Here is a 23,268-nt window from a genome sequence, read left to right on the forward strand (position 1 = left end):
GTGTGCCACCTTGCCCAACATTTTTTTCCCTCCTACGACCTAGCTGTCCTGGAACACACTCTGTAGACCAGGCTGGCCTTGATCTCAAGAGTTCTGCCTACCTCTGCCTCCTGAGTGCTGGGATTAAAGACAGGCACCACCATTGCTTAGGTTTTTTTTTTTTTTGTAAATAACTTACAGAGTCTAATTTGTGCTGCCTGTATGCACAGGGCTACGGGAACATGAAGAATTTACTAGTGGCTACACAATCAGAGAAAAATGGTTCTCCCTGCCCTAGCAGCTATCAGCTGCAATAGCCCCTCAGCTAGGGGTGGGGCCTGTAATGTTGATCTTGTGCAGGTAACTGTAATTGCTGTGAATTCCTAAGTACAGTGGCTGTTTCATGTCCAGAAGAGAGCATTTTACAGCATTCTTCTCTATCTGCTCTCTCTCTCTCTCTCTCTCTCTCTCTCTCTCTCTCTCTCTCTCTCTCTCACACACACACACACACACACACACACACACACACAGAGTTTCCTTTTATTTCAAGTTCCTTGAGTCCTTTGGAGAGAATGCTGATACTGATGTCCCATTTAGGGTTGAATACTCACAGTTAGCTATTCAAAGCACTGTGACCATTATGAGTCTCTACATTAACTGATGCCCACTTGGAAAAGAAGGTTTCCTGACTGAGAGCGGCTCACATCTGTAGCATAAACTTATAAAGACAGTTTGACAGCTTGACAATTTAGCAAAAACAATAGTAGGTTGCTGCTGAAGGCCTATGGACCTCCCCAGTCTTGGGCTTTTGACCAGGCTAATAGTTCCGGGTATGAATTCCCTCCTGTGGAGCAGGCCTCAAAGCCTACTTCTGTTTTCTTTTAATGATTTTATTTGTCCTGTGCATTGGTGTTTGCCTGCATGTATGTCTGTGTGAGGGTGTCACATCCCCTGGAACTAGAGTCACAGACAGTTGTGAGCTGCCATGTGAGTGCAGTGGAAGAGCAGCCATCTTTCCAGCTCTGCAGCACTACTTTTGATAAGGTATTAAATAAAGAGGCCCTGCTTTATTTTATTAAATGTGAGAAAATCACTAAGGCAGGATGGGATATTTAAACATTAAAGATCATATCCTGTGTCAGCGCTAGTGAATAATCACCATGACTTCACAATCATGGTTCAGGTTCTTTGTTTTTAAATTAAATCTCAATGTGCTAGGTTTTGTTTCTTAAATAAGGAAAAGTTGTTGTCTCCAGAAATTCATGATCTAATACTGAATTTAGACAGAATTGACTTGACATTTGTTCTGACAGCATTTTGGGGTGCATTTCTAGTTTTTAGTCATATATATATATATATATATATATATATATATATATATATATATTTTTTTTTTTTTTTTTTTTTTGTTTACCAATCTTGTGAAAACATTAATTGAAAGTAGAATGCTTGCATGCTCTTAAAATCATGATATTTGGGCTGGTGAGAGGGCACAGCAAGTAAAGGCATCCACTGCCATCCTGATGACCTGAGTTCGATTCCCAAGAACCACAGGGTAGAAGGGGAAAGCCATCTTTCTTAAGTTGTCCTCTGAACATCATATTTATCATGCCCCTGCCCCCTGAATAAATAAATATGGGTAAAAAGAATCATTACATCAATGACCTTGTACTCTTTCTGTGCTATAACCCTGTGATGTGTTTTTTCAGAAAAAGGAGTGGTATTTGGGTCTCCACTGACAGAGGAAGGCATTGCCCAGATATACCAACTGATTGAATATCTGCACAAAAGTAAGGCTACTCAAATATTTAATGAAGAATTGCCAGTTCTCCTTAGAGAGTTTGCTGATGGGTTAGAGATACCAACTACCCATCAACAAAGAATCATTGATTTTCAGGTGGTAGATTTTATAAATACATTTCCTTTTGAATTTCATGTCAATTATTGATTTGCTTTGCTTTCAAAGATGTAGGTAAAGTATATAATGTCTATGAAATCATAATTAGCTCGTAGACAATTCTGGAAGAATTCCTCATTCTTAAAGAATTATGACATCTTTTCAAGAAAGCATAGTATTTCCATCTTCAGAAATCTGTCATTAACATACACATGGAGTCTCACTTAGTTTTTAGTGGTCCTTCGTGTCATGTCATTGTTCTAAGAGTTCAGCACAGCCAAGAACGTGTAAAATGTGGAGCCTTTTATGTGACCTTATACATTTAAATACCAGCCAGACATCCCTCTCTGACTTACTGGGTGTGGGACACCATGTATGAGGAGCTCAACAGAGATTGTGGACTCAGGTCTTGAAAGGGTTTGTGGTGTCTGGATTTGTGGGTTTTTAAAGTTTTTGCATTTTTTTTTTTTTTTTTTTTTAAGTTTTGGCAAAGATGTGATTGAATTAGCAGCCCAGCTGCTGTGTGGACATGACCTGTGGAGCTCAGGGATGTGTTGTGTGGTTTGTTGTGGGTCCCCTTCATTCCTTTGCTGTCACTTGCCTGGCCCTGAAGTGGGGGGAATATGCAACAATGTAAACATGGACAAGCTTCTTCCAGATAAAACAATGTGACTGTCTACCTCTCTTTGTGACATCTCCTTACAGGAGCTTAGAGCCTAGTAAGGTGGGAACAGCTCACTTGGAATGACCTGAGCCTTTGGGAGTCTCTTAGCTACAGGGTGATCTGTTAGAATTCTGAGTCACATAGTAATGCAGAGATTCTGGGTTTATTCTTAGCTGAAGAAAACACTTGATAGGAGCCACAAACGCCCATACATGCACTCAGCTCCTTGAGAGTCTGAGGAATAAGCATAAAGGGGTATTGAGATGTGGTTTTATTTCATGTTACTTTTCAAGCTTTTTTTGGGGGGGACACTGACTGTTAAATTCAGTATTGAGTAGTTCCTCAGGAGGATAAATGACCATTGCAGGAACCTTTCAGTTTGAGTCATCTCTAGGTGCTCAGGGGGTCAAAAAGATTTCATGCTTCCCTAGAAATATTGGTGGAGCCTCCTTTATAAAGGTGCGGTGCAAGGTCTTTAAAGGGAAGCCATGTTTACACTGTATACATTAATCGTGACTCTCTTCTCTCTCCTATCGGCTGCCGTGCTAAGCAGACTTGCGAGTGGAAGGCTTGTTCAGAGTACCAGGCAACAGTGTCCGACAGCAGATTTTGAGGGATGCTCTCAATAATGGAACCGATATTGACTTGGATTCAGGAGAGTTTCACTCAAATGATGTTGCCACGCTGCTGAAGATGTTTCTAGGAGAGTTACCAGAGCCCCTCCTGACCCATAAACATTTCCATGTTCACCTCAAAATTGCTGGTGAGTATAAGAAGTGGGAAAGAGATGAAAATACTTTTTTCAATTTAGTCAAGTCCTTTGTGATCTCTTGTTGCCCATTACTCACTATGATGGGCTGATATTGGCTCAGACTTCATGATCCTAATGGCCTCCTCTGGCTACTTACAAATCTTGGCTAGTTAAGTTTGATTTGATCAATTGTTGTCTTCTTCCTCTTCATCTTTCTCCTTTTAAAACATTTTTTAAAAATTACAATTATTTTGTGTGTTCATGTGCATATGACATGGCATGCATGTGGAGGTCAGAGGACAAGTTTTGGGAATCAGTTCTCTCCTACCACGTGGGTCTTGAGGACTGATGTCAGGTCCTCAGGCTTGGCAGCAAGCATCTTTACCTTTTGAGACTTTTGAGACATCTCACTGACCTTATTCAGCAGTTAGAGCACTGACTGCTCTTCCAGAGGACTTGGGTTCAATTCCCAGTACCCATGAGGCAGCTAACAACTGTCTATAACTCTAAGATCTGACACCCTCACGCAGAGAAACATACAGGCAAAATACCCATGCATATAAAATAAAAATAAATAAATCTTTGAAAAATGTTTTGTCTGCAAGAACAGTAAGTACTCTTAACCTGTGAGTCATCTCTAAATCCCCTTAAATGTTTTTGATAAATTTCTTTTTTGATTATTATTATTATTATTATTATTATTATTATTATTATTTTAACTCCCTTTGGTTTTTCAAGACAGGGATTCTCTATATTGCTTTGGAGCCTGTCCTGGAACTCCCTCTGAAGATCAGGCTGGCCTTGAACTCACAGAGGTCCACCTGCCTCTGCCTCCCGAGTGCTGGTGTTAAAGATGTGTGCCACCAGTGCCCAGCTCTTGTTGATTTTTGTATCTCATATGTAGACCACCATAGTACTAGGAACATTTTAATTGCTCGATAAAGGTGTGCTTTCCCATTGGGTTGGACATGTCATTGGGTTTATTCCTCTCAGGTGGTTGCTGGTTCTGTGCTTTTGCTTTGGCTTGGAGTTTTTGCATGTATTTCCATGCTGAAGATGAGGCCTATCTCTGCCTTTGTAAGCTCTTCTTTTAAAAATATTATTTGCTTATTGAGTAGGCAGTTAACCCACATGTTCAAGACGGAAAAGCTTCTCTCCCACCCTGTTCCTCAGCACCAGCTCTACCCAGAGACAACCACTGCTGTGATGTCTAATGTAGCCTTCCAGAGGTGTTTGTACACTATGTGTATATGTTCTTTTCTCCCTGTGTTTATGTAATGGCAGAGTATTATACACATTGTTCTGTGTTTGCTTTTTCACTCACTGTACCTTGGAGACCGTTCGATTCTAAGCTCATAGTTCCCTCATTCTTTGTATCTATGTGGGAGGGAATTCATTCTTAAATTGAACAGCTATTATGGTACAGAAGGCTCTAAGTGTGCACAGTGCCAGAATCCATGCTTAGTTTTCCACCCATGGCATTCCTTCTCTCTCTTCCCACCCCTTCTCCTCCACCCTTCACCTTCTCTGCCTCCCTCCCTCCTCCCTCCCTCCCTCCCTCCCTCCCTCCCTCCCTCCCTTCCTCTCTCCCTCTCTTTCTCACTACCTACCTCTGTGAGCCAAGTGCACAGACATGCTTCCAGGCAAAAGACCCATACATTTAAAAAGAGACCCAAAGTGATTTCACTGTTTTAACACTCCCACCTGCAATAGAAGGGTTAGTGCTCCTGTTCCAGTATGTGTATTGTCGCACTTCTGTTCAGACCATCCTAGCAGCTGTGAAGTGGTGTCTTGTGGTTTCTGATAGACATTTCGGGCACACTCAGGCTTAGGCTTACTGACCCCATGTTTGACATCTTCCTTCTTTCCTTTCTCTTCCTTTTCCCCTTTTCATTGACAAGGCCTTGCTAAATTACCTCAAACTCACAATCCTTCTACTGCAGCCTCCTAAGTAGCTAAAACTGTAGGTCTGTGTCACAGTGCCTGGCTTGTGTATGTTATTTTCTTGAAAGGGATTCTATTCAGTTTGTTGTTTGCTTTTTTTTTTTTTTTTTTTTTTTTTTTTCCTTTTCGATAAGGTACCACTATTAGGAATCAAACTGCCTCTCAGTCTTCTGAGTGCTAGGCACATGGGTGTACATCACCACACCTAACCTTCTACTTAAATCTTTTTCACATTTTAAAAGTGGATTGTCTTTAGTTATTGAATTAGATTGACATTTATTTGTTGTATTTTGCATTTTCTTTCTTGTGCTGGGGCTCATGCTATACCTGCTAACATGTTCATAGTCACACAGGAAGTATCTTGCAAAGCTCATTGCCCATTTTACTTTTACAGTGTTGGTATTTGAATCTAGGCCTTTCTTATAAGGTATAATAGCAGTTTTGAATTTCCTTTATGATTGATTCTTTTATTCCTTTTCTTTCTTTAGTGAGACTGAGGAGAAAATAATAGCATTAACTTTTCCAGCTGGTTTATTCCTTTCTTTTCAATATTTCCTTTCAAGATTTGATGCAGTTTGATGATAAAGGAAATAAGACCAACATACCAGACAAGGAACGGCAGATTGAGGCCCTGCAGCTGCTTTTCCTCATCCTGCCTCCAGCCAATCGTAACCTGCTGAAGTTACTGCTTGATCTCCTTTATCAAACAGCGAAGAAGCAAGACAAGAATAAGATGTCCGCCCATAACCTTGCCCTTATGTTTGCACCCCATGTCCTGTGGCCCAAAAATGTTAGTATTGAGGGCAGATCTTCAGGGCTTGGTTTTCTCAGGCTGGGCCCCTCCTGTGGTTGTATACTGGTGAGGTTACCAAGGATCCAAGGTCCAGCCTTCATATTTATGAGGTTAGGAGCTTAGGAACCACCAGAGCTGAGGGGCCTGGTTCCTATAACCTCACTGATAAGTCAGTCTCTAGTAGCCCTGCATGGCCACATCTTCCTGGAACATTCTAGCTGCAAAAGAAGTTAGAATATTTGTTTTGGCTAGATGGTGTTAATCTCATCTTAACAGGAATGCTCCTTGGTAATCAAATTGATTTCTAATGATTGAAGGATTAATAAAAATTAATTTTTTGCAGGTTTAGAATAGTGTGATTGTATAAAATAATATTCCAAGCAGACAGTGCAGTCTAGCCTATGCCAACAGTTTTACTCCCATGCATTCAGTTTTCTTTCATAAAACTGAATGTGCTTCTTACTGGGGCCATGGCCTCATTAGTGGCTTACATTTTAAAATAGTTTTAAAATAGTTTGCTAAACAAATGTTTGACCTGGACACACAAAGCTCAGGTTCCTGCCCTTTCACAACATAGGCTTTGATGGGAGATGAGACTTTGAGTAGTTTATCTGGGTTGGAAACTACAACCCAGATCTGTACCTGTTTATTTTTGCTTCCTTTGTAAAGTGGGCATGGAGTAGTCGTTACCAGTTACCTCACAAATCATTAGAAAAAATAAAAATAGATTGTTATAGTGACTCAGGAGGCAGATCTCTGTGAGTTTGAGGCCAGCCTGATCTACAAAGCAAGTTCCAGGACAGTCAGAGCTTATAAACAGAGAATCCCTGACTTGAAAAGCCAAAACCAACCAACCAACCAACCAATCAAAGACAAAAGAAATAAGGAAAGGGAAATTAAGGAGAGAGGTTATATGCAACATTTTATCTTTGTAAGTAACAATTCAAAATTAATGGACTGCTCTGAGCTAAGAAAAGCCAGGGTTGGGTTAATGGGGATTGGATACACCTACATTTGTCCACATCAAGGAGCTCAAGTCTCATTGTGAAGGTTTTTGAATTAGCTCACCAAGTTCTAGAGGGCTGGATCAGAGCTTGTACTGCAGCCTGGAAGTGACCCTTCCCAAACAACCAACCAATGAGACAAAACCTCCAATGCTATACAGAAACAAGCTGTGGCTATAAAAAGAAGCATGTGTGAGACCTTAGGAAGCACAAACAGATAAAATTACAAGGATGAAGGCATGGCATAAAGAGATGCTGAAATGCTTAAAAAGGCAAGAGAAACAAGAGAAGGGATCAATGGCAGTTTGACTGTTTAGAAAATGTCAGCTCTAGGAGCATTAGTAGGTGGTCTCGGTATGAATGCCCCAATTTCCACAGAGCCACTGTCCTTGATGGCTGGGTACAGACTGTGGCCTTTCTTCTGTGTGTGTGTTTTGAATCCTAGGTTAGATTTTTTGCTTAGGCATCTGTGAGCAGAAGTAGGAAATGAAGAAAGCTTAAAGATTTCCTGTTCACTTTAGGGATACATGTCTGTGCTATTAATGTCACTTCAGGAGGAAACCTGCTAACTCAGAGCCTTTCAGTGACAATGTACTGGTGAGCCTTTCCAGTTCTTGACACCCTTTGTTTGGTCTCTTTCCACTGATTAGGTCACTGCAAATGACCTTCAGGAGAATATCACAAAGTTAAATACTGGGATGGCATTTATGATCAAACATTCCCAGAAACTTTTCAAGGTAGGTAAAGGATGGCATTTGGCTGGCAACAGGACAAGAAGATGGGGGCAGAGTGGGATCCTGGATGAGAGGCACTGTTTGGGATTGTAAGGCAGAATGGATGGTGGGTGGGCTAGAAACAGGAGCCCAGCCTTCTCTGTCCTCTGGCTAACTGACTTCATACCTTCATGGAGGGAAGCATGAGCTGGTAGTTGCTTAGTTGGGCAACCAAGCTGGGTTGCAAGCCGGGCATGGTGGCACAGGCTTTTAATTCTATTACTCAGGAGGCAGAGGCAGGCAGATCTCTGAATTTGAGGCCAACTTAGCCTATGGAGTGAGTTCCAGGACAGCCAGGGCTACTAGAAGAAACCTTGTCTCAAAAAACAAAACAAAACAAAAAAGAAACCAACAAAACAAAAAAACCCTAACCAAACCAAACTGAAATAACAACAATAAAACCCTTGCAAATAAATAGATGTCACATACCAAAATTAGCTCCAAGTCTGTACAACTTACTAATGAACTTATTTACAGTTAGAGCTGATACTTGAAATGGAACTGTGACATTTCATGTTTCATTTTCTGCTCTCAGGCTTGATTATATTTTATGTACTATCCACCACCCAAACCAAAAATCCATGACAGACTTAGAACTAGCTTTACATCCTCTTCCATAACTCCTGTCTATCACCTGTGTTCAGACCTTCCACACTCACTAGTATTTTGCTTCTTCCCTCTTCTTCATGCACATATACTGCACCCACATATGCACTTGTTTACATATATATGTGTGTGTGTGCACGTGTGTGTGTGCACGTGTGTGTGTGTGTGTATTTGCCTAGATTCTGTATAGGAGAGTACTTGTGGGTTATTTCTGAGTGTGACCTTGCTTAATAGTATACATTTAAGTCTGTCTATTTTCCTGCAAAATTTTGACCTCATTTTTCTTTAGAGCTAAGTAGTATTCTATTTTTTATGTTTGTACCAAATTTTCATTATCAGTTTATCTGTTGATGGACAACTAGATCAATTCCAATTCTTTTGCTATGACTAAAGCAGCAGTAAACAACTGCTCTGTGGTAGGGTGTGGAGGTCTCTGGGTATACATGTCCAGGAGTGAAATAGATGTGATATTTGGTAGTTCTATATTTATGTTTTGAGATAGGGTCTCTGTGCAGCTCTAGCAGTCCTAGAACTCACTCTGTAGACCAGGCTGGTTTGAACTCACAGAGATCTGCCTACTTCTGCCTCCCGAGTGCTGGGATTAAAGGTATGTGCCACCACCACCTGGCTGGTAGCTCTGTTTTTAATACTTTTTTGTCTTTTTATGATTGACTTACTTATTCAGCATATTGTCCTCAAATTAATCCACACAGTAACATGTGACAGCTTTTCCTTACTTAAGGCTGTATAGTATTCCATTGTGTATACAGCACATACTGCTAATCTATCCATATGTGAATAAACACTGAGATTGCATCTCTGGTAAACTGTTGTGAGTAATGCTGCTGTGAACATGAATGGTTAAACATTACTTAAACCATGCCTTTATTCTCTTTCTTTTGCGTTTGCTTTTTCTTTTTTTGAGGTTTCTCAGAGATATGCCTCCTCTGCCTCCTGAGTGTACACCACCACTGCCTGGCTCCTGCCTTTATTCTTTTTGGTATAATTCCTAGACTATATGGTAATACATTTTAAATGTTTTTGAGAATCTGCCACACTGTTTTCCGTTTCTCCTAATAGTAGAATGGGATCCATGTCCTTAATAGCCCCTTTTTTCCTGATAGTTTTTTTTTTGTTGTTGTTGTTGAGACAGGGTTTCTCTTTGGTTTTGGAGGGTGTCCTAGAACTTGCTCAGTAGACCAGGCTGGCCTTGAACTCACATAGATCTGCCTGCCTCTGTTTCCAGAGTGGTGGGTCTAAAGTTGTGTATCACTGCCTGCCAGCTCCTGATAGATATTCTCTGATCATTGTTATCCTAATGGATGTGGGGTGGGTGGGTCTCACTGTAGCTCTGATGTCTGCAGTGATGGGTGATGTAGAACATGTTTTCATATGTCACAATCACTGTTTGTCCGATTGCTGGCAAGACACAGTGGCCGAGGTCACTTTTTCATTTTGTGAAATGACAGGGTCTCTCTATGTCGCTCTAGCTATCCTGGAACTCTTAATGTAGACCAGCTTGGCCTCAAACTCACAGATATCCACCTTTCTCTGCCTTCCAAATACTGGGATTAAAGGTGTGCACCACCAAGCACAGCTAACTAAGGCAGTTTAGAAAAGACAGCATTTAATTTGGGCTTACAGTTTTAGAGTTAGAGCCATGACGGCAGAGCAAAGGCTGCAGGGGCCACTGAGAGCTCACAGCTTGATTTGCAAGCAGGAGGCAGGGAGACCCTGGGAATGGTCTGTATTTTCATGTTGGCTCATGTGAGTGCCACATGCTGTGTTTGTTTTTTAAAATATCAGCAACTGCAGTGTTATGTTCCTACAGTTTCCCATCAGATCTGTTGAGGTGCCTGTTGGGTGGGAATATGGTATTTTGGCAAGTATTTGGCTTTCCATAGTCATCTACCCTTTAGGTAATGTTATGATTCTCTTTCTGTGGCCTGAAAGAATTGTCTTATTAACCACTGAGCCCTGGTTTTCTTTTATACCCTGCTCAGGCTCCTGCTTATATTCGGGAATGTGCCAGACTGTATTATCTGGGCTCCAGAACTCAAGTATCAAAGGTAAGAACAGGAAACTGGTCTTCCAAAAAGGGAAGAATTAAGATTGGTGAAGTTTTAAAACAAAGTAATATCATCATTAAGCCAGTACTTTTAATGTTACAGCTCAAACTTATCTAGTCATTTGTTTTAGCAGGGACAAAGACTAAGAAGAAAGTTTGTGGAATTAAAAGGCCCCTATGAATAATATGCTTGCTTGTTTGCTTTCAGAAGTATACACATATACTCTCAAAATAAAAGGAGGAAAAAAGGATTTGTATTTTAGATTGCTTTCTGCTGCTGTGATAAAAACTATGGGTAGAAAAGGGTTTATTTCATCTTACACTTCCAGGTTACAGCCCATCCCTGAGAGAAGTGAGGGCAGTAGCTTAAAGAGGAAACCATGGCTGAATGGCTGAATGAAGGCTGCTTCCTGGCTCACTTGCTGGCTCATTGCTTAGCTAGCTCACTTGCCTAGAGATGGCGCCACTTACAGTGGACTGGGCCCTCCCACATCAGTTGTCAGTCAGGGCAATCTCTAATAGATATGGCCACAGGCCAGTCTCTTAAGGCTGTTCCTCAATGGAGGTTCCCTCTTCCCGGGAACTGTTGGTTGTGTCAAGCTGACAATAAAAGTTAGCCAGCAGCATTCGAGAGCAAATGAACTTAGAGAAATATATGATGCTTATTAACAGAAAATTACGTAAGAGCATTGAGCCGTAGCCATGAGAAACTGAGGAAGCCTAGCACGTGGCTGACTTGTATTTAGCCTGAGTTAGAGACTTGGAGATTATGTCTTATGCTGTGTTTTCTACTCCTGTTACTTTCTCAATCAACAAATATTTGGTGTGACTAAGAAACAACATTTTTTGCCTTAAAAAAAGATTTATTTATTTTTATTTTATGTGCATTGGTATTTTACCAGTATTCATTTCTGTATGAGGGTATTGGATCCCTTGGAACTTGAGTTACATGGAGTTGTGAGCTGCCATGTGGGTGCTGGGAGTTGAACCAGGGTCTTCTGGAAGAGTAGCCAGTGGTCTTAACTACTAAGCTATCTTTCTAGCCCCAGAAACGGCATTTTAAAAACTAGTTTAACTAGGATGTTGTTTTCCATGGAGACCTGCAGCTTTTATTCCTTTACTACTTTCATGTAGTTTGTGTGGAAGAGTTTGAGTTAAGGCCCAGCAGCTATGGGTTCTAGGGTAGGAGTATCATTTCAGTGTGTAGATGAAGTCAACTTTCACCTCAGATTTTTGTTTCTGTTTGTTTTTGTATTGCTTTGTCTGCTGGGCCTAATACTGTTGAGCTTACTTTATTGGATAGCAAGAAGGATTACTTGAGATTAAAAGGTGTTTTGAAAACTGAACTCAAACAGCTATAATTCTCTATGACAATATTCTAAATGCACATTGATTTTCTGGGCAGATCATGGAAATGGACCATTCAGAATCCTTTATTAATAGTTTTTCCTTTATCTGGTACTTGTGTTAGGGTTTTTCATATTCCTGCATGTAGTAGTATGTAATGGGAACCCAAAACAAAGCCAATAGGATGTATTAATTTGCTTTTTTATACATTTTTTCTGTAGGATGATCTTGATCTGACAACCTCATGTCATGCCATGTCCTTCCAGCTGGCAAGATCTCAGAAACGGAACAGGGTAGATTCTTGTTCTCAACAGGAGGAGACCCAGCAACATACAGAAGAGGCACTGAAAGAACTCTTCCAACATGTCCATAACATGCCAGACTCCACGAAGAAGAAACAGCTTATTAGACAGGTGCCTGGATGCAGGGGGATAGGGTGGGCTCTGGGGGTCACCGGGGAGCACAGTTAAGACTCTCCCTTAGGTTGCAGTCTCACTTGGAGCAAGCTTTGGCACAGCCAAAATAGCAGGCTTGCCCATGGAATTGCAATGTACTCCTGCCCTGGGGAGAGGTGCTTGGTTTCTGCAGTTAACTGTGCTTAGAATAGCTGTATTTTGACACGTACCGAGTTTGCTTGGAGAGAACCAGCAGTTCCAATGCTCCAGAATTTAAGTGCTGTGTGTTTTCTAGGTGAACAATTTAATTTCTGAATTTCAACTTTCATGTTTGTAAAACAGTAAGAGTAACATATGTGTCCCACTTGTAAAGGTGGAGAGGGTGGGCAGAAGTGACAGCTCTTGCTAACGGAGTAGTTTGTAGTTAGGAAACACCATAAAAGCAGGGTAGTGGGTATTAATCAGGAATTCTGGTGGCTGAGTTTGCTCATTTTGGGGTCTTGGAAGTAAGATTAGGTCTTTCATTTGCCATTTTGAGAACTCAAAGCATGGTTTGAGTGAATCCTTAAGACTTGGGAGTTTCTTGGGAAATTTGTCTGTCCCTCTTAGATTTTAGCTGCATAGGCAAGGTGAGTGCATCCCTGTACACACTCCCGGGATAGTCAACACATGAAAGGAAGCAGATATGCTTGGTGAGCAGTTGTGGAGGTTTCTGTCCATGACTGAGTGTCCCTGTTGCTGCTGGGCCTGTGGGAGGGCTGACATCATGGCATCATGGCATCAGCAGAGTAGGTGCTGCAGTGTATCTCGTGGTCAGGTGCTGCAGTGCTCCTTGAGGGCATGCCCCCAGTGAACTAAGACTTCCCAGCAGGCCCTCCTGCCTCCCCAGAGTGTAGTGCCATAGGATACCTTCCACCCCTGACCCCAGACCTGGCTTTGGAGGACACTGTAGACCCATCCACAGCAGGTCAGCTTTTTACACTTCTTGTTCAGTGAGTACCTTCTTTGAGCAAGATTGCCTTTATTTATTTTTTGGGCATCTCCACCATAGGACAAGATATAAAAAAGTATCAGACAATGTTGGAAACTGAGCTGTTCTCAACAATTGACAAAGTCCTGCACAAGTGTTTTATATGTGGCTATAGAGATGGTTTAGGGCCTCAGAACTTGAGTGTGGTGTCATACATCTGTAATCCCAGCAATAGGGACATAGAGACAAGCAGATCTTTGAGTTCAGTAGCTTGGTCTCCATAATGAGTTCCAGGACAGCCAGAGATACACAGGGAGACCCTGTCACACCCAGAATGAATGAGGGCATTGGCTAAAGACTGTACACTAACTGCATCTTCCTTTTTTCTACTGGAGATACGTCTACACAAAGAGCTGACAGCATTAAAAGTCTGCACTCAGTCTGTTTCCCATCACAGCAGTGAACTCCAGTCAGAGAGCTTTGATATTGGAGGAACACTCTGGCTTAGGAATGTAGCTCACGAGGCCCTGGGCTGGATCTCTGACACCTCATAAACTGGGTATAGCCTTCTAGGTTTATAATGTCATGACTTGGAAGATGGAGGCAGGAAGATTGGGAGTTAAAGGTCATCCTTAGCCATGCAGAAAGTTGTGGTCAGCCTCTGCTACATGAGAGTTTATCTTAAAAATAAATCTTGTCGTAAATCCTGTCATACAATTTGTTAAAATGAGGACTGCTGTGGGTTGTGCTAGTATCAAATACCAAGGTATTTGATGCAAAAATAATTCTGGTGTACTGTCAGATCTTAGACCAGTTCATAAGCATTCTGGATCTTGGTTTCTAGTCTGTAAACAGGGATAGTGAATGTCCCTTCTGCTTGGTGATTGCTTATCAATCTACTTGCTACATTTGTACAGACTCTTTGGCTTTCTGGGTATTTACACTCAGCTGTTGTTTGCCCTAGGCTGTCATTTTTTGATGGGGCAATATTAATAAATATACTCTGTATTTTCTTGTAGTTCCATAAGCAATCTTTGACTCAAACACCGGGGCGAGAACCTTCTACTCCCAGGGTGCAGAAGAGAGCGCGTTCACGTTCCTTTAGTGGGCTTATTAAGGTAAACCTCTGTGCCACTGCTGTTCACATGGGTCCTCAGGAAATCAGTGTCTTGTTTTCTTGTGTACAAACAGCTTAGTAGTTCTATACCTTGGAGTTCTATAAAGGGTTAATTGGTGAGGGTATAGAGTTTGGAAAGGCCTTTTTCCAAAGCATTTTACTATGTCACAAATGGATTAACTCTGTAGAGAAAGCAGCACCTGCCTTCCCTTCCTTCCTGTGTCTGAGGACAGGAGTCTCTTACTTACTTCCTGCTTTACATTACACACTTTTTTTTTTTTTTTTTTTTTTTTTTTTTTCTGAGACAGGGCTTCTCTGTGTAGCTCTGGCTGTTTTAGAACTCACTCTGTAGAGCAGGCTGGCCTCAAACTCACAGAGACCACCTGGCTCTGCCTCCAGAGTTCTGGGAGTAGAGGTGTGTGCCACCGCTGCCCAGCCACACTACACATTTCTTTATGTGGTTTGCTACCTGTGTGGGGAAGTGAGCGAGCTGAGCACCAGGTAAATTGTTGGACAAATGGGTTTTCTAAGACCCCAGTGAATTCTGATATCTTTAATTTTGATGAACTTAATGATGTCACTGTTGTTTTAATCTCTTTCCATATAGCATAGTTATCAGAAATCTTGATTTTGTATATTACTGTGTTGTTGCTGCTGTCCCTGTGTGCAGATTGCTGAACATGAGTGCAGTTAGTAAGTGTGCCATCAGGTGGCAGTAGGTGATTTGGTCATAGGGTTCTAATTTCAGTCCTAACTATGATGAGCTAACCTAGAGGGATTAGCTCTATCCTTAGTTCTACTTTTCTTTTAAAAACTGTTTTAACATTGTTAAAGTATATAAATCTACAAATATAAAGGATACTTTTACTAAAACTTTTTTGTGTAACAAATGTGTGCCTTTTAATTTCCTCCCTTTTATGCTGAAGTCATTAGCAGTTGCAATTTCATTTAGTCCTAATTTTGATTCTTTTTGTGTTTTATAGAGGTCTAGAAACCATTCTCCATCCTCATGGTTGGGGCCAATGGCCTTTGAAACGTGACACTTGCTGCTTAGAGAGTTTTCTTTGCTATCTACGATGGAATGAAAAGACAACTTGTGAAATAGGAGAGAATATTTGCAAGTCATGTATCTGGTTAGGAGATAATATCCAGAAAAATAGAAAGAACTTTCATAGCTCAAAATTGCTGAAAATCCAAGCTCATTATAAAACAAGCAAATAACCTGAGTAGAGGTTTCTCTCAGGACACACTCGTGACCAGAAAAGACAGGGAAAGGTGTTCATTATCATAATTGTGTAAAGCGAATAGGGCATGTGAGGCAGAGTCATAGTGCGGTCACTTCACACCCACCAGGGTGGCTCTATCCGCAAAACAGAAAGTTACAAATGACGATGAGGATGTAGGGAAATGAAAGCCCTGTATACTACTGCTAGGGATGTAAAACAGCAAAGCTGTTGGGGAAAACAGTATGACTGTCTCTCAGAAAATCAACAATAGAGTCATTTATGATCTACTGATTTCAGTTCTGTGTACATACCAATGAATTGAAAGCAGGGTCTCCGGGAGATATTTGTGTACCAGTGTTCATGGAAGCAGCATTTACAGTGATCAGAGGTTGAAGGAGCCTCACTTCCCATTGAAGGACTGAAGATGTGGGGTGTGGAGAGAGTGCAAGGTTCTCATCCTTAGAAAGGAAGGCGAGTCTGACACTCTCCTCACTGTGGTGGGCTGGGGATGCGACACCAGACCCCATAGGCCAGTCACCAAAAGCCAAGTGATGACCATTCTGCTTATCTGAGGGTGCTAAAGGGATCACAGTCATGGAGACAGGGAATGATTTGTGACTACTCATGGCCAGAGGAATGGAGGGACTGAGGCATTATCTTCTGTTTAGGAGGAATAGTGTGGGGATGGGTGAGCTGGCGCCGTTAGGACACTGAGGTGTACACTGAAGTGGGGAAGGTAGTAAACTTAGTTGTAGTTAAGTTCTTTTCCCTTTCTTTTTGAGACAGGCTCTCACTATGTAGCTCTGGCTACGTATAAGTGTATAATTGAAGCTGGATGGCTGTGGTTTTGTGGTTTGGCTTGAGATGTATTGGCCGTTATTGCTTGAAATGTAGGTGTTGCTATCTGTTTGACGGTTGCTTACCTCATTACTAAAGGAGTATTTGGACTTCAGAAGTACTTAGGAGAAAACATTTTAGAAATTATAATTGTTTTCTTTTTCTGTTTTTGGTGGCACCGTAAGCTGAATCCAGGACCTCATACTTACGAGCAAGCACTCTTCCATTGAGCCACACTCTAAGCCCAGAACAACAGCTTTAAACACAGATGTTGTAATAGCAAATTTTATAAAACTGAGGGACAAGGTGTTTTCATTATAAATGAGGAGACTTTTGAGCTGATAAAAGATACAGGCTTTTGCTTAGTAGCTCTGCAGTGAAAATGTTAAGTACCATTTTTGTTGGTGAGTGGTGCTGGTCCCTTGCACATGGCAGGTCCAACTCAGAGTGCCCTTTTGAAAATTCACTGGAAGCTTTATAGCTAGTCTCCTGGATCCTGGCATTCCCAGTTCACCATCCTCAGATGACTCCTGCCTTCTGGAGGGAGGGTATATAGGCCTTAGTTTTCTAGCACATTTGTGTGTGTGTGTGTGTGTGTATGTTTTAGCTGTTTGGTTTCTTAAAAATATAGCTATTTCATATCTAAGTCCTTTACAAATGAAAACGTTGGAAGCTAGTGAGGTAGTGGTAGCACACACCTTTAATCCCAGCACTAATAGGAAGAGGCAGGTGGATCTCTGTGAGTTTGAGGCCAGCCTGGTCTACAGAACGAGTTCTAGGACAGGCTCCAAAGCTACACAGAGAAACCCTGTCTTGAAAAAACCAAAAACTAATCAACTAACCAACTAACCACCACCACCACCACCACAACAACAAAAACTTTGGAGGCTGGTGAGACAGCTCAGCAGAGGACCTTGTTCCAGGCCAGAGCTCAGTTCCCAGCACCCACCTTGGGAAGTTTACAATTGTCTGCAATTCCACCTCCAGGGGATCTAATACTGCTGCCCTCTGCAGGGACCTGTACTCACATGTGATGTGTGCACACACACAAATAAAACAAAATCTTAAAAACATTAAAACTTGTAGAAATTTTCTTTCCTTCCAGTTGTACAGAGGTATGCCCGATAGTGGATCCTGCATCAACCTCTTGTTTTGGAAGAAGGTTGTTCTCTGTGATAGTCATGTAAATAGCTGATCACATTAGGATATTCTGGACCCTGCCATTGATAGTCATAATGTAGAGTTTAATGCTTTCGTTTTTTAGTTTGATAAATTTTCTTTGGTGTTTTAGTTTTGATAATGTTCTTGTCTTAGAATTCAGCTTTATTCTGCAGGGAAAAGGAGGAGGGGCTTCTCGGATAGAGTTGTTCCCTTGAGCTGCGGCAGCAGGTTATATCACACAGATTTCAGGCCGCTCAGAGGACCTTGTAGTTTTGCTCTGTGTATCAGTGGTCATGTGATCTCCCCCCCAAGTCCTGGGGCCTTTAGTGTCTGTATTAGAAACTCTAGACAAATTTCTGCATATTTACTGTGAGGATGGACAGAGAAGCAGAATCCTAGAGTTCCCTTAATGGGGAGAGGAAAGGACCCTTAGCAGCTGCCAGAGAGACTACTCCCTCTACAAACCCCAAGTCTCCAGGAAAGCCCAACTCTCAAGAGTGACTGGTGTTCCTTTCGTGCTCACAGGTGCACTGCTATTAGATCATATTAGGAAGGCTAAATTACCCAGGGAAGCAGTAGTTCTTGTTGCTTGCTATGTGCTCCCCCTCTCCTCCATCACAAGGCCTGGGTCTGTGCAGAGTATCAGGATGCTGAGGGGGATTTTTGTATTTGCTTTTGATTTTCTGTGTAGTTTTGTAGGCCAAGCTGGCCTGGAACTCACATAGATATGCCCGTCTCTGCCTCCCGAATGCTGGTATTAAAGGCGTGCACCACCACTGCCCGGCTGATGCTGAGGTTTTTAATTGAGGATGTTAATAGTTTTGAAGATCAGCACAGCTACAAAATAGCAAATGCTCATGAACAAAATATTTTCTGTTTCCAAATCAGCGCAAAGTCCTGGGCAATCAGATGATGTCAGAAAAGAAAAACAAGTCCCCTACTCCAGAGTCTGTAGCCATGGGTGAAATGAAGAGAGTCAGCAAAGAAAATATGAGCTTGGTAAGAGCACGTCCTTTCCCTGTCCTCTTGGGGGAAGAAGAGGCTGATAAGTAGGCTCGTGCTTGCTGTGCTGTGGTTTTCTGGCTCAGTCAGCACTGCTCAGGGCCTTTTCTGTAGGTTTTCACCAAATCAATTACACGCTTTGAGTTCAAGAAAGACATAGCATGTGCATTAATGTGCTTTCTGTGGCTGTGATAAACACACCAGAACTCAGGAGGGAAAGGGCTAATGCTTACAGCTCACAGTCCATCATGGAGGGAAGCAGGGGCTGAAGCAGAGGCTGAGGAGGAGCACTGCTTACTGGCTTGCTCCCGGTGGCTCACTAAGCTTCTCTCTCTTTTGGGGGGTAGAACCCAAGACTGTTTTCCCAGGGGACATCTCCACAGTGCCTGTGCCCTTCTACATCAATCATTAACTAATAAAATGCCCCATGTGCTTGCTTACAGGCCAGTCTGATGGAGGCATTTCCTCAGTTGACATCCTCTTCCCTGATAACTAACTTGTGTTAGTTGATAAAAAACTGACCAGCATAGATGGTTACAAGTACAGATGACCAATATAGCACAATGGCTCTGTAATCAGTTAATTCTTGCCAGAATGTCACAAGGCAGGTCCCTGGCTCTGTATCACCTGTGGGCAGTCCTTTAAGGTAGCCTAGACTATTTCCTTAAGCTAACGGCAGCCAATGATGATCAGAGAGGTATAATTTGCATCTCTGTAAAGAAGCTCTGACAGGGCTGGAGAGATGGCTCAGTGGTTAGAACACTGACTGCTCTTCCGGAAGACACAAATTCAATTCCTGGCAGCTCACAACTAATTCCCGTTCCAGGGGCCCCGGCACCAGTGCCACAACACCAATACACATAAAACAAAACAAAACAAAAGAAAAGAAAACAAAGCAGCACTGACATTTGAAAATTTAAGCCACTCTACAATTTTCTCATTGCAGTTCTTTTCCGGTTCTCCAACTGTCACAATGACGCCAACAAGATTGAAATGGTCTGAAGGGAAGAAAGAGGGGAGGAAAGGTACTCATTGTAATTGTCCTCCATTCTTACTGAGAATGTCCATGCTGAGAGTCCCCTCGAGTCACATTCCTCTTCCATGCATACTTTAGACCTAGTCAGTGAAGCTCCCCTCCTCCCCTCCCCTCCCCTCCCCTCCCCTCCCCTCCCCTCCCCTCTCCTCCTCTCCCCTCCCCTCCCCTCTCTCCTCCCCTCTCCTCCTCTCCTCCGCTCCCCTCCCCTCCCCTCTCTCCTCCCCTCCCCTCCCCTCTCCTCCCCTCTCTCCTCTCCTCCTCTCCCCTCCTCTCCCCTCTCTCCTCTCCTCCCCTCCCCCTCCCTCCTCTCCTTTCCTCTCCTCTCCTTTCCTCCCCTCTCCCCCTCTCCTCTTCCTCTCCCTTTCTTTTCCTTTCCTTTTCTTTCTTTTCTCAAGACAGTATTTCTCTGTGTAGCCTTAGCTGTCCTGGAATGGGCTCTGTAGACCAGGTTGGCCTTGAACTCAGATCCGCCTGCCTCTGCCTCCTGAGTGCTGGGATTAAAGACCTGTGCCACCACTGCCTGGCATCACCAAAGCTTTTCTGATGCAGAAGGATCTTGGGACTCATGTTAGCATGATTTTGAAGCTCTTTAGTACAGAGGGGATTATTATTATTATTATTATTATTATTATTATTATTTTTGTTTTTGGAGACAGGGTTTCTCAAAGAGTGAGAGGATATTTTAGTGCCACGATCACGGACTGCTCTGAGCTCTTCTGTTGAAAGGCTGCAGGCATGGTCTGCATATTTGGAATCTCAGCACTCAGGAGGGACAGCTGGAGGATTTCTGGAAGTTCAGTTACTACTTGGTATATCAGCAGCAGAAAGAGGATAAGTGTGTTGGCCGTGTAGCTCCGAGGTAGAGCACACATGTGAAGCCTTGGGTCCTAAGCCCGTCATAACAAAATCATGGTGATGCAGCTTTATTCTTTTCTAGGAAATTCCGCTTCAGTATGGTCTCACTTTGATGAATGCCTGAGCCCACCTCTCTTCTTCCCTTCCTTTTGCACAGAATTGTGCTATGGAAGCAAGCTTAGTATTTGAGTTATTCATATCCAAATATTTAAAAAATTCACAAATCAAAGTATGAGTTATTTTTTTAAAGAATATACTGTATTAATTATGCCTTTTGCTATTTTCATTTTTAAAGATAAGCAGAAAGTCATTTCTCTATCTTGACAACTCTGCTTTGGGAGGAAAGGAAGGAGTTTCTTCAGGAGAGTAGCGGCCCGCAAATAATGCATGACATTTTGGTGGATGAGGAATGGTGTCGTCACATGTCAGAACCTTCCTTCTCTCTTCTGGTGCCTTCATCTGGTGTCCTAATGACACACCACTCTTGTCTTCCTCTTTAACCTTTCCCCTGGTTACTATGGGTTACTGTTACAGGCCAGCCCCCTGCTTCTGTCGGTTTTAGTTGTGGTGATGGGATTGAACCCAGGGCTTCACACATGCTCTACTATTGAGCTACATTCTTAGGCAGCCCCCTCCCTTCTTAGATTTTTTTTCTTTCCTTTTTGAGACATGATTTCTCTAAGGTTCCCCAGGTTGGCCTTAAGCTTGCAATCTTCTTACTTCTGCCTCCCAAGAAGCAGGGATTTTAGGCATTATATAGAACTAGCTTGCTATTGGGTAATTGAGTTAAATTCTCTACTCTTCTCTCTTGCTTTTCCCTACTTAGGGCCTTCATCTGTTTCCACAGCTCACTCCCAAATAGCATCTTTAGGTCTGAACTCTTCAGTCTCCAAGCTTGCAGCTCAGGAGCCAGCCTGCCACGTATCTCTTACAGAACAATGGATACAATCCTGGCTGTTCTTGACACTGATGCTGGAATCACCCCCAGAAGAAACAGTGCACTGTCACTGTCACCACCAATAGCTTGGTGGAGACTTCTGTTTAGCCAAGGGCTTCTTAGCCTGGCCACTGTTGACACTTGGGTCATATTCCTGTGTAGAGCTGCCTTGTGCATTGCTGATATCTAGCGGCTTTGATCCAGCAGATGCCACTAGCATCCTGCCCTCTGTTTTGATTATTACCAGTGTACCTTGAGGATACAGGGGCAGAATTACCCCAGATAAGAACACATGATGGGGCGCCCACTCATCAAGGGGCATTCTTTGCAGTAGTCAAACCTTTCCAGTTCTTCCAAGTCCAGCTGATCCTTCCCTCCTGCTCCTCTTTGAAGCCTTGTCTGGCTAACTGAGCCAGACAGAAGTAACTTTCCATTGAATTGTCATCACTACTGAAGAACAGACATTGACTATGATGTATGATAGTTACCTCGTCTGCACTGTCATATCCCTGCATCAAGGAGGCAAGGGTCATAGGTCAGACTTTAGGATAGATAGGATCAGTGTTGGAGTGCTTGCCTGGCACCTGCAGTGTCCTGGGTTCAGCGCCTTGTCCCGCCAGCACACACTCATGCACACCCACACGCCTTTAACCCTTTTGCTCTTGTCTTTGTCTCGGCAGTGTCCGTGGCTTGCTGCTCCTGGTTTAGTTAAATGGCCTCTGGTGAGCAGGGCACAAGCTCCACACTCACTTAGACTTGGGTCAGCTCCATCTTAGTGCTTGCTGGCTTTCTACCCTGGGCAGGTCAGCTTCTGTGGGCTGCAGGCTCTGCATCTGTGAAACGACAGCACACCTCCTCCCGTATCGGGAGCAAGCTGGATGGAAGCAGAAGCAGACATCCACAGCTAAGCACTGACCAAACTCCTGGAACCCAGTTGTAGAGAGGGAGGGGTGATGAGCAAAGGGGTCAAGACCATGCTGGGGAAACCCACAGAGACAGCTGACCTGAGCAAGGCTGACAGCTGGGGAACTGGCATAAGACCAAACCTGGCCCCTGAAAGTGGGCGTCAGCTAGGAGGCCTAGGCAGTCTATAGGGCCTCTGGCAGTGAAACCAGGATTTATCCCTGGTGCATGAATGGACTTTGGGAGCCCATCCCCCAAGGAGTGATACTCCCTTAGCCTAGGTACGTGGGGGGGGGGGTGCTAGGCCCTGCCCCAAATAACTTGACATGATGATCCCTCATGGAAGGCCTCACCCTCCCTGGGGAATGGATGGGGGGTGAGGGGACATGAGAGGATGGGAGGGAGAGGAAACTGGGATTGATATGTAAAATAAGATTGTTTCTAATTTAAATAAAATTAAAAAAAAAAAACAACAAAAAAAGAGCAAGCTGGGATTAACCAAGCAGACTTGATGATATTTACATGGTAGAGGGTCAAACTCTCACATTATTTAATCCAAATGTGGAGAAAATACTAAAGTATAGATTCTGTAGCTTTTAGATGGGGCATTTAAAAAAAAATGAATGTTTTAATTGATGTCTGATCCTCTTGTTTCTGTTTTCACCTAGGGTTCCTCTGAAGGGTCACTAGAGTTCCCCTGTTGTTCACGTGAAGTTCCTCTTTGGTGGGACAGGTGATATTCTCTTCCCAGTGAAGTTTGCAGCTTGCTTTCTGCATTGAAAACTGTGAAAGCCAATCGAACCACGATGAACTGACCCCTCTAACCCTGTCACTGGTGTCTTTGAAGCTGTGCCTCTGAGAGTGTGCTCTGCTCTGTGTTTGTTTCTAACATCAGGAGCCACTGGACACCTGCCAGCTTACACAGTGCAGTGGGTGGGCCCAGCTGTGCTTAGTCAGTGTGCTCAGGACAGTTCTGTTTATTCAAAATAAGAAATTTATGTTT

At 42.8% G+C, this 23,268-nt stretch overlaps 1 protein-coding gene across 1 annotated transcript in view; it reads left to right on the plus strand.

Annotated features, from left to right (window-relative positions):
* The window catches only part of Arhgap19 (Rho GTPase activating protein 19), a 34,934-nt gene extending 14,501 nt beyond the window's left edge, over positions 1-20,433 (plus strand). Inside the window, exons 3-12 of the mRNA XM_051200036.1 lie at positions 1,689-1,769; positions 3,094-3,303; positions 5,799-6,025; positions 7,683-7,769; positions 10,415-10,480; positions 12,048-12,239; positions 14,211-14,309; positions 18,421-18,531; positions 19,481-19,568; positions 20,297-20,433. Coding sequence (XP_051055993.1) covers positions 1,689-1,769; positions 3,094-3,303; positions 5,799-6,025; positions 7,683-7,769; positions 10,415-10,480; positions 12,048-12,239; positions 14,211-14,309; positions 18,421-18,531; positions 19,481-19,568; positions 20,297-20,433 — 1,298 coding nt within the window. The remainder of the gene's footprint in view (positions 1-1,688; positions 1,770-3,093; positions 3,304-5,798; positions 6,026-7,682; positions 7,770-10,414; positions 10,481-12,047; positions 12,240-14,210; positions 14,310-18,420; positions 18,532-19,480; positions 19,569-20,296) is intronic.
* Positions 20,434-23,268: the final 2,835 nt, after the last annotated feature.

The sequence above is a fragment of the Phodopus roborovskii genome, unplaced genomic scaffold (genome assembly GCF_943737965.1).
Source record: "Phodopus roborovskii unplaced genomic scaffold, PHOROB, whole genome shotgun sequence".
NCBI lineage: Eukaryota > Metazoa > Chordata > Mammalia > Rodentia > Cricetidae > Phodopus > Phodopus roborovskii.